The sequence below is a fragment of the Heptranchias perlo genome, chromosome 23, assembly GCF_035084215.1.
Source record: "Heptranchias perlo isolate sHepPer1 chromosome 23, sHepPer1.hap1, whole genome shotgun sequence".
NCBI classification, from domain to species: Eukaryota; Metazoa; Chordata; class Chondrichthyes; order Hexanchiformes; family Hexanchidae; genus Heptranchias; species Heptranchias perlo.
Genome location: NC_090347.1, coordinates 36,653,260 through 36,669,439, shown reverse-complemented (window position 1 = coordinate 36,669,439; position 16,180 = coordinate 36,653,260). Strand labels below are relative to the sequence as shown.

Here is a 16,180-nt window from a genome sequence, read left to right as displayed (position 1 = left end):
ACGACTTCACACCATACTCCAAGGCGAAGATCGTGAAGATACAAAAACAACACCAATCTCAGATTGAGTCAGTTATAAAACTCGTCAGGAAATCTGCCCAGGAGTCAGTGTGAACATAACAGACACCCCAAACAACAAGCAATGGCTGGATGGGATGAAGTGTTGCACAAAGGATATGGTGACAAACTGTGAAGGATCAGTATAGTCCATCAGGGCACTTGAGTGGGAGAAGCTGTGGAAATGAGAGATCTTGCATCCTCAGGCATAAAGTGAGGTTGGAGGTGGGAAAGAACTTGCATTTATATTACACCTTCCACAATCTCAGGACGTCCCAAAGCGTTTTACAGCCAGTTAAGTACATTGTGAAGTGTAGCCATTGTTGTAATATAGAGAAACAAGGCAGCCAATTTGTGCACAGCAAGGTCCCACAAACAGCAATGAGATAATGACCGGATCATCTGTTTTTGGTGTAAGTTGAGGAATAGTTATTGACCAGGACACCGGGGAGAACTCCCCTGCTCTACTTTGAAATAGTGTCATGGGATCTTTTATGTCAACCTGAGAGGGCAGGCGGGGCATGGTTTTAAGCCTCAAGTGTTGCTGTACTGACCCAGGTCACTGGGGAATGCAAGATCAGCTGAAAGAGCATCTGATATCTGAGAAATGCAATGAAAGCTGACTCTCTGATGATGCCTGCTAAGAACATAAGAAATAGGAGCAGGAGTAGGCCAGACAGCCCCTTGAGCCTGCTCCGTCATTCAATCAGATCATGGCTGATCTTCGACCTCAACTCCACTTTCTCGCCCGATCCCCATAGCCCTTGATTCCCATAGAGTCCAAAAATCTATCGATCTCAGCCTTGAATATGTTCAATGACTCAGCACCCACAGCCCTCTGGGGAAGAGAATTCCAAAGATTCACAACCCTCCGCGTGAAGAAATTCCTCCTCATCTCAGTCTTGAATGGTCGACCCCTTATCCGGCAACTATGTTCCCTAGTTCTAAACTCTCTTGCAGGGGAAACAATCTCTCAGCATCTACCCTATCAAGCCCCCCTCATAATCTTATATGTTGCAACTAGTTCACCTCTCATTGTTCTAAACTCCAGAGAGTATAGGCCCATTCTTCTCAACCTCTCTTCATGGGATAAACCTTTCATCCCAGGAATTAATCTAGTGAACCTTCATTGCACTGCTTCCAAGGTAAGTATATCCTTCCTTAGATAAGGAGACCAAAACTGTACACAGTACTCCAGGTGAGGTCTTACTAAAGCCCTGTACAACTGTTGTGAGACTTCCTTACTCCTGTACTCCAACCCCCTTGCAATGAAGGCCAACATGCCATTTGCCTTCCTAATTGCTTGCCGTACCTACATACTAACTTTTTGTGTTTCTTGTATGAGGACACTCAAATCTCTCTGAACACCAACATTTAATAGTTTCTTACCATTTAAAAAATATTCTGTTTTTCTATTCTTCCTACCAAAGTGAATAACCTCACATTTCCCATATTATACTCCATCTGCCAACTGCTTGCCCACTCATTTAATCTGTCTATATCCCTTTGCAGACTCTTTGTGTCCTCCTCACAGCTTACTTTCCCACCTACCTTTGTATCATCAGCAAACTTGGATACATTACATCCGGCCCTTCATCTAAGTCATTAATATAAATTGTAAATAGCTGAGGCTTAAGCACAGATCCTTGCGGTACCCCACTAGTTACAGCCTGCCAACCTGAGAGTGACCCGTTTATCCTTACTCTCTGATTTCTGTCCTTTAACCAATCCTCTATCCATGCTAATATATTACCCCCAAACCCATGAGCCCTTATCTTGTGCAACAACCTTTTATGTGGCACCTTATCAAATGCCTTTTGAAAATCCAAATACACTACATCCAATGGTTCCTCTTTATCTACCCTGCAAGTTACATCCTCAAAAAACTCTAATAAATTTGTCAAACACGATTTCCCTTTCATAAAACCATGTTGACTCTGCCTAATCATATTATGATTTTCTAAGTGCCCTGTTACTACTTCCTTATTAATGGATTCCAGCATTTTCCTGACGACCGATGTTAGGCTAACCGGCTTGTAGTTCCCTGTTTTCTCTCTTCCTCCCTTCTTGAATAGCAGGGTAACATTTGCTACCTTCCAGTCCACTGGGGCCATTCCAGAATCGAGAGAATTTTGGAAGATCATAACCAATGCATCCACTATCTCTGCAGCCACCTAGGATGAATGCCATCAGGTCCAGGGGATTTGTCGGCTTTTTGTCCCATTAGTTTATCCAGTACTTTTTCTCTAGTGATATTAATTGTTTTAAGTTCCTCACTCTCATTTACCCCTTGGTTCCCCACTATTTTTGGTATGCTTTTTGTGTCTTCTACAGTGAAGACAGATATAAAATATTTGTTTAACCCATCTGCCATTTCCTGATTCCCCATTATAATTTCTCCTGTCTCAGCCTCTAAGGGACCAATGTTTACTTTTGCTACTCTCTTCCTTTGTACATACTTGAAGAAGCTCTTACAATCCGTTTCTATATTTCTTGCTAGTTTACTTTCATATTCAATTTTCTCCCTTATCATCAGTTTTTTGGTCGTCCTTTGTTGGTTTCTAAAACTCTCCCAATCCCCAGGCTTATTACTTTTCTTGTCAACATTATAGGCCTTGTCTTTCAATCCAATACTCTCCTTAACTTCTTTAGTTAGCCACGGGTGGATTACTTTTCCTGTGGAGTTTTTATTTCTCAATGGAATGTATACTTGTTGAGAATATTTGAAATATTTCTTTAAATGTTTGCCATTGCTCTTCAACTGTCAAACCCTTTGATTTAATTTCCCAAGCTACCTTTGCCAACTCACGCCTCATACCTTTGTAATTGGCTTTATTTAAGTTTAAGACTCTAGTTTCTGACTTTAGTATGTTACGTTCAAACTCAATGTGAAATTCTTTCATATTATGTTCACTCTTCCCCAGAGGTTTTTTTACTGTGAGATTACTAATTAACACTGTCTCATTACACAATGCAATATCTAAAATAGCCTGTTCCCTGGTTGGTTCCATGATGTATTGTTCTAGGAAACCGTCTCGAATACAATCCATGAACTCGTCTTCCAAACTACCTTTGCCAATTTGATTGGCCCAGTCTATATGCAGATTAAAGTCCCCCATGATGACTGCATTTCCTTTGTTACAAGTTCCCATTATTTCTCAATTAATACTCTGTCCAATGGTATTGCTATTATTAGGGGGCCTATAAACTACTCCCACCTGTGTTTTCTGCCCCTTGTTATTTCTAATTTCGACCCATATTGATTCTACTTCCTGATCCTTCCGAGCCAAGGTCCTTTCTCACCATTGTCTTTATGACATCCGTTATTATTATGGCTACACCCCCTCCCTTTCCATTCCGCCTGTCCTTTCTAAATGTCATGTACACTGGAATATTTAGTTCCCAACCTTGGTCATTTTGCAACCATGGGCTCGATTTTTGCACCCCCAAGCGGGTTCGTTTGTGGCAGGGGGGCTGCGAAAATCGGGGATTCCTGGGGCGGGTGCGGACTCCGGCTCCAACCCGCCCACTTCCGGGTTCCCCAGTGATGCGCTGACATGCGCGCGCAGCCCCCACATGTGGGACTCCCGCCGGCAATTAAAATCGGCGGCATGCCGCATGGTAGGTTGTTACATAAGGTTAGATCTCACGGGATCCAAGGTGAGGTAGCCAATTGGATACAAAATTGGATTGACGGCAGAAGACAGAGGGTGGTTGTCGAGGGTTGTTTTTCAAACTGGAGGCCTGTGACCAGCGGTGTGCCTCGGGGATTGGTGCTGGGTCCACTGTTATTTGTTATTTATAATAATGATTTGGATGAGAATTTAGGAGGCATGGTTAGTAAGTTTGCAGATGACACCAAGATTAGTGGCATTGTGGACAGTGAAGAAGGTTATCCAGGATTGCAACGGGATCTTGATAAATTGGGCCAGTGGGCCGATGAATGGCAGATGGAGTTTAATTTAGATAAATGTGAGGTGATGCATTTTGGTAGATCGAATCGGGCCAGGACCTACTCCGTTAATGGTAGGGCGTTGGGGAGAGTTATAGAACAAAGAGATCTAGGAGTACAGGTTCATAGCTCCTTGAAAGTGGAGTCACAGGTGGATAGGGTGGTGAAGAAGGCATTCAGAATGCTTGGTTTCATTGGTCAGAACATTGAATACAGGAGTTGGGATGTCTTGTTGAAGTTGTACAAGACATTATTAAGGCCACACTTGGAATACTGTGTACAGTTCTGGTCACCCTATTAAAGAAAGGATATTATTAAACTAGAAAGAGTGCAGAAAAGATTTACTAGGATGCTACCGGGACTTGATGGTTTGACTTATAGGGAGAGGTTGGATAGACTGAGACGTTTTTCCCTGGAGAGTAGGAGGTTTAGGGGTGATCTTATAGAAGTCTATAAAATAATGAGGGGCATAGATAAGGTAGATAGTCAAAATCTTTTCCCAAAGGTAGGGGAGTCTATAACGAGGGGGCATAGATTTGAGGTGAGAGGGGAGAGATACAAAAGGGTCCAGAGGGGCAATTTTTTCACTCAAAGGGTGGTGAGTGTCTGGAACGAGCTGCCAGAGGCAGTAGTAGAGGCGGGTACAATTTTGTCTTTTAAAAAGCATTTGGACAGTTACATGGGTAAGATGGGTATAGAGGGATATGGGCCAAGTGCAGGCAACTGGGACTAGCTTAGTGGTATAAACTGGGCGACATGGACATGTTGGGCCGAAGGGCCTGTTTCCATGTTGTAAACTTCTATGATTCTATGATTCTATGCCACTTAAAGTAATCATTTAGGTACTTCAGGTCGTTTGGAGACCTGATTTATATGATATTTTAGGAGGGGTGGGATTTTGCAAACAACTGGGACTGTTTCCCGTACTGGGGGAAACACTCCCAGTTCAAATGGACATGTTGCAGCCATCAGCCTGTGGCAGCTGCAAAGGTCCATTTGACAAGTCGGGGGGGAAGCGGGGGGGCGGGGGGGAGACCCTCACTCATTGCAGGAGGCCAGTCTATCAATTTGGACAAAGTTTGGCCTCCACCACCCTCCTCCTAACAATAAAATTCACCAACTTGCACACTTACCCCGGTGTCCAGACACATGTACCAATCTTGTGGACCCCCTCGGATGGACATCTTCCGGATGGGGGCCGCCGTAGCTGCAGTCATGGCCTCCTCAGAGGATGAACAGCACCACCAGCTTCACCGGCCACGCCGTTCACCTCTGACACATGGGGCTCGATGTTACCAGGGCTGCGGGTTCGCAGCGGAGGGGCTATTGGGCGCGTGGGTAACGCGCCTGGTGAAATGAGTCTGCCACCCGCGCGATCGCAGCAAATTGGATCCACTTACCTGGTCTTCCGGGTTCCCCACTGCTGATCTGCGCGTCGGGCGGGCTGCGCATGCGCAGTAAGATCTGTCAGCTGGAGGAGCTCTATTTAAAGGGGCAGTCCTCCACTGACAGATGCTGCTACAAATAGAAAAAATTACAGCATGGAGCAGCCCAGGGGGAAGGCTGCTCCCAGTTTAATGATGCCTCACTCCAGGTATCAATACATGGGGTGAGGAGGAGGGGGAGGACAGAGATCATCCCCCCGGCGGGTGGGAGGAAGTGGCCTGCCTCTGCCACCAGGGAGGCCTGGCTCAAGGTGGCAGAGGAGGTCACCTGCACCACCAACATATCGCCCACCTGCATACAGTGTAGGAGGCGCTCCAATGACCTCAGTAGGTCAGCCAAAGTGAGTACACTTACTCTTTCCCCTACACTCCGTCTGCCACATCACCGCCCCCACCCCACACCTCCTTCTGCACTGCCAACACTACTCTGTCACATCACCCCTCACACCCACTCAAACCTCATCCTCATCTTACCTGCACTTACTCACCTCGCCAGTACTCATCCCGCCACTACCACTCAACCCAATCCTCATACAATCTCATGGCTCTATCTCATACTCACCCTCTCATGCATCTCTTTCACGGTCAGCCTCACTCAACCTGCCACTACCTGTGCTGCAGCCACAGGGCATGCATCACATATGTGCAGTAGGCAGCGTAAGGCAAACGTGTCGTGAGCATGAAGGGGATGCACAAGGGTGTTTGAGGGTTTGTCATGGTTTTTACTTATATTTAATTTCTGACCAACTCACATTACATATTATATTGGCACCACTACTGCCATGTCTTTGCGAATCTCGTCTGGTTTGTGCAATAATGCCCGCTCCTGAGGATCACAATGAAGATCCACATCTGATGCCACCCATTGTGTCACTGCAGAGTGGGTGTAGGTGTATTTGCAGGGCTCTTTTGTGCAGACGGCTGAGAGACGTCGGCAATGTCCCCGGTGGCACCCTGGAAGGATGCAGAGGAGAAGTTGTTGAGGGCAGTGGTGACTTTGACAGCGACAGGTAAGAAGATGGTGCTCGGGCCAACCGGGAGCAGCTCGGCATGAAGGAGGCTGCAGATGTCCACGACGACATGTCGAGTGACTCTGAGCCTTCGTGTGCAGTGCTGCTCAGAGAGGTCCAGGAAGCTGAGCCTCGGTCTGTGGACCCTGTGGCGAGGGTAGTGCCCTCTGCGACGCATCTCTCTCTGCGGTAGCCCTCCCTCCTGCTGTACAAGTGGATGTGTCACAGCACTCTGTTGTAGAGCTCCACGTGTCAGAGGTGGACGGCGTGGATGGCGAGGCTGGTGAGGCTGGTGATGCTGTTCGCCCTCCGAGGAGGTCATGACTGCAGCTACGGCGGCCCCCATCCGGAAGATGCACATCTGAGGGGGTCCGCAAGGTAGGTACATGTCTCTGGACCCCGGGGTAAGTGTGCAAGTTGGTGACTTTTATTGTTAGGAGGAGGGTGGTGGAGGCCAAACTTTGTCCAAAGTGACAGAGTGGCCTCCTGCAATGAGTGAGGGTCTCCCCCCCCACCTGTCAAATGGACCTTTGCAGCTGCCACAGGCTGATGGCTGCAACACGTCCATTTGAACTGGGAGTGTTTCCCCCAGTACAGGAAACAGTCCCAGTTGTTCGCAAAATCCCACCCCTCCTAAAATATTATGTTAATCAGGTCTCTAAACGACCTGAAATACCTAAATAAATACCTTAAGTGGCACCCCGCCGGCTTTAATTGCCTGCGGGATTCCCACCAGCGGGGGCTGCGCGCGCACGCCGGCGCGCCAGTGGGGAACCCGGATGTGGGCGGGTTGGAGCCGGGCTCCGGTCCCGCTCCGGGATTCTCCGATTTTCAGAGCCCCCCCGCCAGGAACGCACCCGATAGCGGGTGCTAAAATGATGCCCATGGAGCCCCACAACACAATGCTGTGACACATCCACCTGCACAGCAGGAGGGAGGGCAACCGCAGAGAGAGATGCGTCGCAGAAGGCACTACCCTCGCCACAGGGTCCACAGACCGAGGCTCAGCTTCCTGGACCTCTCTGAGCAGCAGTGCACACGGAGGCTCAGAGTCACTCGACATGTAGTCGTGGACATCTGCAGCCTCCTTCATGCCGAGCTGCTCCCGGCTGGCCCGAGCACCATCTTCTTATCTGTCACTGTCAAAGTCACCACTGTCCTCAACAACTTCTCCTTCGCATCCTTCCAGGGTGCCACCAGGGACATCGCCGACGTCTCTCAGTCGTCTACACAAAAGAGCCCTGCAAATACACCTACACCCACTCTGCAGTGACACAATGGGTGGCATCAGTTGTGGGTCTTCATAGTGATCCTCAGGAATGGGCATTATTGCACAAACCAGACAAGATTCGCAAAGACGTGGCAGTAGTGGTGCCAATATAATATGTAATGTGAGTTGATCAGAAATTAAATATAAGTAACAACCATGACTCACCCTCAAACACCCTTGTGCATCCCCTTCATGCTCACGACACGTTTGCCTTACGCTGCCTACTGCACATATGTGATGCATGCCCTGTGGCTGCAGCACAGGTAGTGGCAGGTTGAGTGAGGCTGACTGTGAAAGAGATGCACGAGAGGGTGAGTATGAGGTAGAGCCATGAGATTGTATGAGGATTGGGTTGAGCGGTAGTGGCGGGATGAGTACTGGCGAGGTGAGTAAGTGCAGGTAAGATGAAGATGAGTTTTGAGTGGGTGTGAGGGGTGATGTGACAGAGTAGTGTTGGCAGTGCAGAAGCAGATGTGGGGTGGGGGCGGTGATGTGGCAGACGGAGTGTAGGGGAAAGAGTAAGTGTACCCACCTCGGCTGACCTACTTTGGTCATTGAAGCGCCTCCTGCACTGTATGCAGGTGGGCGATATGTTGGTGGTGCAGGTGACCTCCTCTGCCACCTCGAGCCAGGCTTTCCTGGTGGCAGAGGCACGACGCTTCCTCCTGCCCGCCGGGGGAAGATCTCTGTCCTCCCCCTCCTCCTCACCCCATCCAATAATACCTGGAGTGAGGCATCATTAAACCTGGGAGCAGCCTTCCCCCTGGGCTGCTCCATGCTGTAATTTTTCCTATTTGTTGCAGCATCAGTCAGTGGAGGACTGCCCCTTTAAATAGAGCTCCTCCAGCTGACAGCCTATGCTGCGCATGCGCAGTCCGCCCACTGCGCAGCTTTCCAGCGCGAAACCCGGAAACACAGGTAAGTGGCTCCAATTAGCCTGTGATTCCGTGCGGAGCACCCCGATTTCACTGGGTGCGTTACCCACGGGCCTAGTCGACCCCCCGCTGAGAACCCGCCACCGTGCTAATATCGGGCCTCATGTCTCTGTAATGGTTATTAGGTCAAACCCATTTATCTCTATTTGTGCAATTAATTTGTCGATCTTGTTACGAATGCTCGTGCATTCAGATAAAAAGCCTTTAATTTTGACTTTTTACCATTTTTTCCTGCTTTGACCTTACTTGTTGATGCACTATTATTGGTAAACTCGCTGTCCCTTCCTGCCACACTCTGCTTATCTTTACCCAAGACATTACACTGTTCTATTCTAAGTCTTTTATTCATTTATATTGGAAATAAAGCAGACAGGACCATTACTTTTAATAGGCCTGGTTCCGAAAGGCATTGAAAGTTTTTGAGATGAGAATAGACATAAATAGTCAAGTAGCTATGGGACATGAAGGTTCCTGAGCAATGGGGACCGTGGACTGTCATTGTTCTGGATTGAGTAATATCGGTTATCATGTCAGACTGAGATCATGGAGTTTTCACTAGATGATGTGGTGGATAAGCGAAAGAATTCTTCTCTGGGAAATGTTACACACTTTTCGTCATCTCCTCATGTTCATTTCAGCTGGAGAAGAGCTTCACAGCCTTGCTTAATGTCTAATGCATGCGTTTTCTAGCAGGGCTCCCTGGAAAGTTATCAGTAGGGGAAACCCCGGCTCCCTTTTCTTTTTCCCTCCGCCCAATTCCAAGGACACTGAGGCCAGCTGTACCGCCCACATAATTGCCTGGGCTGAGATCAGCTAAGAAGAGAGAGGACATGGTCCAGGTTGTTAAAAATATCCTGAACGCTATGGATGAAAATTGGACAAAGATTGATCTTTCAGTGCCGATTGATTGACAAGTGATTTTGGGTGCCAAAAAATGGGTAGGAACTCTTGGCTGTTGGAATCCTTCCTCATTATAGTGATGCTTTCAGGCAGCAATGGTGGTTCGGCCTTCTGGTGCTTCGGTCTCCAAGGAAGTCATGGCAACAACAGTGGTCCACTTGGTGTTTGGGCCGGAGCTATTAAATTTATCTGGAGCAGGAGCAGGTAATTTTAAAGTAAGGAACTTTCAAGTTATTTAAAGCTGTTTTAAAATATAGTTTGTTTGAATGGTAATTGAAGTGATTAAAAGGACGTTTTAGTTGTAAACATGTCTCAATTGGGGCCTTGGGGGAGATGGAGAGTGAAATTTGAGAAAGTTTGTCTGTGTTGAGTTGTTGAGGCTGAGGATCTCAGGCAGAACAATTGTTGTCAACATTATTACCCAATGAATGAGCTGAAGGATAGTACAATTAGAAAGTAGAGTTCATGTGCTTGTGGGGGATTGGTGAGAGTGCACAGATGATATGTGCCTTGTACATAGATTTAATAGGGTAGACTGGGCCCAGCAGAAGGAAGAACAAGTGACAGTGAAGGAAAAGGTTGACAGAGGAGTTGGAATTTGAGTTACAGTAAGGAAAGGCAAGGAGAGCAGTACAGTAACACAGAAAGTAATGGTGTCAAATAGGTTTCAGAGAGTGGATTACGATCAGAGTGTTAGGAAGAGCAAGTGGAAATTGGGTAGAAGTGAGAGCAGCTTGAGGAGAAAAACTGTAGTGATAAAAAGGGCAGGCTATAGTAACAAGAGAATCAGTGGTACAATGTGTAGACAGTGGGGTGAAATTGGGCCCTACTGCACCCGCTTTTCAGGCAGAAAATGGGTGCTTGGGGTCCAATTTAGGGAGCCATCCTCCTTCGCCCGAACAGCGTCTGAAAGATGTCCGATGGCATATTGGTGTGGGGACTATAGAGGTGTCCCCAGTGGCTGCTAATAGGGGATTAACACCTGTTTTACGACCCTAACTAGAAATTAGTTTGTCTTGAACACGGCAGGCGACCAGGATTACCTGGTCTACATCTGGCCTAACCAGTGGTCTTTAAAGGTCCGTATTAAAACTGCGGGCAGCTGCCTGCCACCGCTCGCCCTCCCCACTGGACTTGCCTGAGAACTCAGCTGGCATTCTAGCCGGCTGATCTTTCTACCTCCACTGGCACCCCCCACCCCACCCCGCCCCCGTGACCAGCAAGCTACCTATAAGGCTGCAACTGGTGCCCACAGCTGGCCGGTACTATCCTAACCAGGCCGGCGGAGCAAATAGCTGCGGTCCTGCCGCCGGCCTCATTAGGTACGTGCAGAATGTGCTGCGCCAGGATCGTGCCCCGATTCGGGCGCAATCTAGTGTCGAGGCCGGTTACTTTTGGTGTAAAAACAAACAGGGCGATGATTTGTCTGTTGAGGTTGAGGTTGTGATATTGAGGAGTGAGTGGATAAACTAGAACAGTGTGCAGTGGGGTAAGCCATGGTGCTAGTTCACGTAGGAATTAATGATCGGGAAAAATCAAGGCAGCTAACTCAGCACAGGTTTCCATCTCTAAAGGACATTCGTAAACCAGTTGGGTCTTTATGATAATCTGACAGCTTCCTGGTCACTTTTACTGATAGCAGTTTTTTAAAATTTCCTGACTACTTGAACTCCTGATGTTTCTAACTTAAATCAATGACCTGATTTATATAACTGACCTGTTGTGGAATCAAATATAAGCTTGTCATATTTGTTTAAGAAACTAAGATGTGGAGAACAGTATAGATAAAGTATGCGACAAGTGATTTGCAGAAGGATTTAGATTTGCTCTGTGATTGGGCAGACGCATGGCAAAATTAAATGTAATTAAGTACTGGAAGTTGGTTGATGTGTCCATCCGATGTATGTAACGGATGGGATTGAACTAGCCGAGCAAAACAATTTGATTGGATCTGGAATCAGACCGCATCCTTCATTTATGATAAGAATTAATTTAACATTCTTGCCTTTTCCTGATTCTCTTTACTATTTGTACCTAACTTATCACTTGACGGGGAAGTGGTGTTTGTTAATAAGTTCAGCAAATAACAAACTAGAAAAGACTGCAGAGCTTCAAAACATATGGCCTGTATTCATCAGCCATCTCCGTACACAGCATGTGGCTGTCAATCGTACAAACATTTTCATATCAGAAGGAAACTTAACCATGGATGCAATGTTTCACTAATATTGATAAGGGACCGACATAGTTATTAACATTGCACCAACTTTTCACAGAACTATAAAATGTCTTTAGATCACCTTGCTGCTACAATCTTTTATTTTTATTGCCTTCTTTTCAAACATTTTACTTATCCTCAATTCACTTTGTACAAGTACATGCGAAAGACAGTTTTAAAATCTGTGCGTGGCTAAGCATCTCAGTGATTAAATCTCCTGTAGTACACGCTAAATGACTATTTCAACTTTCAATCTGAATACAACAAGCTTAAGTCACCACACTAATTCGGGCAAAGTCCTTTTGTTACATTTGATCTTATCCTTCCAGGATAATCAACCCCATTACCACAGCTGGCTGTTTCTTTAAAGAGCCCAGTGTCCTGGCTTCAAATATCTTTCCTGACAACCTACTGATCATCTTGTGTAAAGAAGCCTCCCTTTCGTAACCCTGAATCCACACCCTCTCATCCAGCTGCCTTGGTATATTTAAAAGTATTGCTGTGAGATTACGTTCCTTATCTAGTCAATCATATCCCCCTCCAAGGCATCTTGTTGAAGTTGAAGAGCCATAGTTGTTTCTCGTAATTGAGCACTCTAAAACTCTGAACCTCATCGCTCTCCTCTGCACTGCTTCTAGGGCCTGGATGACCCCCCTCATGTTGTGTCAATCGGCACTTTATGCAGGACTCCAGGGGTGGTCTGAGCAGGGGGCTGTAAAATTTCAGCACAACTCCTGTATTTAAAAGTGTCTTTATCTAAGACACATCAATGATTTTTGTTATTCTGATTGTGTGTACATATTCCTCGTATCGTTGGACTCAGTAACTCCTCCAAGCCAGTTTTGATTAGTTAAATACTGTTGGAACAAATGGACAGACACACACACTTGAGTCAGTGATAATCTTGCCCCAGAACTATTCATTTACAAAATGGTTGCATTCTTTGCAGCATGTTTCTGGAATTTGGTATTTTCTGCCGGGTAGCAAGGCAGGAAGGAATGAGACTGTCTGTGAATGTGGAAGGAATGTGATTGGCTCAATGTGGATGGAATGAGATTGGCTCAATGTGGATGGAATGTGATTGGCTCAATGTGGAAGGAATGAGATTGGCTCAATGTGGATGGAATGAGATTGGCTCAATGTGGAAGGAATGAGATTGGCTCAATGTGGAAGGAATGAGATTGGCTCAATGTGGATGGAATGAGATTGGCTCAATGTGGATGGAATGAGATTGGCTCAATGTGGAAGGAATGAGATTGGCTCAATGTGGATGGAATGAGATTGGCTCAATGTGGAAGGAATGAGATTGGCTCAATGTGGATGGAATGAGATTGGCTCAATGTGGATGGAATGAGATTGGCTCAATGTGGATGGAATGAGATTGGCTCAATGTGGATGGAATGAGATTGGCTCAATGTGGAAGGAATGAGATTGGCTCAATGTGGATGGAATGAGATTGGCTCAATGTGGATGGAATGAGATTGGCTCTGAATGTTAATGATTTATAGCCATTATTTACTTTGAGGATTGAGTTTCTCATCCTTCACTGATCCTGGAGGAGTGAACTTGTGAATAATTTGAAAGATTTCTCTCAGATCCTTACATGACCATGTTAGCTGCTAAAAGATCTATCAAGAGGAAACTGATGTGATGTTTTAGTCCACAAGTTTAGGCCAAGTTATTTTGTATAAAAAGTCATGACATACAGGACAGTAACTTTTTACAAGAAACTCACAATTTTTAACCCCCAATAGCTTGACAAACTGGTTCAGCAATGCTCTGAAACAGGTCGATAATAATTAAAAATCTAGAAACTGCCATAGTTCTTGATAAAGTCTCACTATTGCAATGTAACAAATATTCTCTGTTAACAGGACTCATGAATGCCCAATGTTCTTATTAATCAGTTGAACATATGTTCCAATTAATAGATTAAATGTATGTAAGTGTCCCCATCAATAGATCAAACATATCTTCAGTATCCCATTAACAGGTTGCAAGTAATGTTCTGTTTTTCTATTAACAGGTTACATGGAGACTCAGTGTCCCCATTAAAAGGACACAGATATTACATTGTCCTGATTAACAGGTTGCACTATACTTTGTTTCCCTATTAACCAGTTAAATATATGCCCTGCTGCCCTCTTTAATCAGTTATACATATCCCCTATTGTCTCTTTTGTCAGGTTGCATATATGCCCCAGTGTTACCATTAGCAGGGTGAGGCATAACACACAGTCCTGATTAACTAGTTGACCGTGAACTGGTTATACACATTGCTAAAGACTGCGAGAGCAGCAGATTCGGAGTGACCACCTAAGGGTATCGCTTTAAACTGCACAAAAACCATGCGATTCCCTCAAACTCAGATCATAAATGGCCCGTCTAATGTAACCAGTGTTTCCCAAGAGACAGATTCTAAACAATGAAATAATTACCTGATAGGACGGTGAAGATGGCGGCAAAGGCGTTCAGTTTTAAGCCATCAATCACATTTGTGTAGTGGCAGATCTCTATACACATAAGGCTGAGGCCAACGACCAGCAAGAGGATATAAAGGATCTCTGCCGCAATGGACAACCAGAGGACACCTAGAAAAACAGATCAATAAAATAAATAAATCAAACAGCAGTATAGGGAGTCATCTGAACAATAACAACGTCTAATTATAAGTGATTTACGCTTCTAATCAAACAGAGGAATAATCTTTCATGATCTGTCCGTTAATTTATGACTGTATAGTTTCCACTCAATAGTAGAGTTGTTAATTGCATTGGCCACAGTGGAACTGAACCACACAGGCCATAGTATCCCAGGTTCAATCCCTAGTCAGTGCTGAGCTGGTTGATCTCTACAGGGATGACTTTAGGGTTTAGGCTTTAGGCCTTATCACCGCTGGACTAGGAAAGGAAAATGAAAATCTTCAGCCATTGTTTTCCTGGTCGCTGTCCAGTGATTCCTGCTGGGAACTGCATGTGTGTAGATGTCGGGTGAGGCGTGATTGAGCTTGGCTGCGATGACTCCTCATAAACTGCCAACACTAGAAACAGGGAGGAGATGAGCAGAAACTGCACAGACTTGCACCCTAAATAATGGCCACTTAGGTGAGGTAATAGTGTCTGTTGAACTGTACAGCAGCACAGGTCAATGGCTTCAGGAAAAAAAGAACATCAGAGGGAAAAAATATTTACTATCACATGTGTCAAGACTATAATCATAGAATCATATAGCACAGAATGAGGCCATTCTGCCCTTCATGCCTGGAAAGAGCTATCCAATTACTCCCACTCCCCTCGCTCTTTCCCCATAGCCCTGAAAATTTTACCTTTTCAGGTACATATCCAATTCCCTTTTTGAAAGTTACTACTGAATCTGCTTCCACCACCCTTTCAGGCAGTGCATTCCAGATCATAACAACTCGCTGTGTTAAAAAAATTCTGCTCATCTCCTCCCTGTTTCTTTTGTCAATTATCTGAAATCTATGTCCTCCAATCTACAATTGCGAGGTGGGAGTAGGAATGGCCACAGATTGTTATATTTACAGAGGTGATGATTTTGCAATGTCACCTATGCAGTTTTAAAAAAAAAACTTATAACAAGTCTAGTGAGGTAATTAGAAAGAGAACCATGAAGAAGAAATCTCTATACTGAGAGGGGAGAAGTGTCTGTGTTGGAAAGTTATCCTTTCTCTAGTGTCTCATTGTGACATGTAAATAATCAGTCTCTCTAGTAGTCCCGGTCCCATCCCTTGTCTCGGTCCCATCCCTTGACCCAATCCCATTGCTTTTCCCTCCACTCAGAAAGAATGGGATTGCAGTCAGTGGGATGGGCAGTTCCATCTGTACTGCAGGGCTGCATTCCATTTATTCCAGGAACACAGATTTTCTAGAATTTCCATGTGCCCGTACACAGTGTCAGTTCACCTGCCAGCCAATACTAAATTATCAGCTTGACATGCACTAGTCTCTGTTTAACCCAGAAACAATGGCTGGAGATGCACATTAGACATCCATGTTATCCCAATATTAGGCTCTGAGGTTTGCAACCCAAGTGAAATCAGTAACGCCAAAAGGCAGCAGGTTTCCACTTTGAACTGTGATCAGAGGAAATGCATTGTCTGCTTGAGCAGAACCAAGATCAGAATGAGTGGCAAATTCACAACAAAGTGCTAGTTTGCATCTTTAGTGCAAACAGAGTTTAAACTCCTAGTGAGGTTGGTTACATTAATCCTATTTACTGAATTGGGACCATATCAGAAACCCTCTCTGTTCAGCTCCTCGAGTGAACTGAAATGTCAGTTTGAGTCAAAATTACCTCAATGGGCCCCAATTTGCTTTGAACATCGTGACCTCACCGTAAAAAGTCTCCGAGTCAAAAATATCAATATGCTTTTA

The 16,180-nt window shown here is 45.5% G+C and overlaps 1 protein-coding gene across 1 annotated transcript in view; it reads right to left on the bottom strand.

Annotated features, from left to right (window-relative positions):
• The window catches only part of gsg1l2b (gsg1-like 2b), a 97,188-nt gene that overhangs the window by 62,740 nt on the left and 18,268 nt on the right, over positions 1–16,180 (bottom strand). Inside the window, exon 3 of the mRNA XM_068004523.1 lies at positions 14,225–14,377. Within this exon, the coding sequence (XP_067860624.1) occupies positions 14,225–14,377 (153 nt within the window). The remainder of the gene's footprint in view (positions 1–14,224; positions 14,378–16,180) is intronic.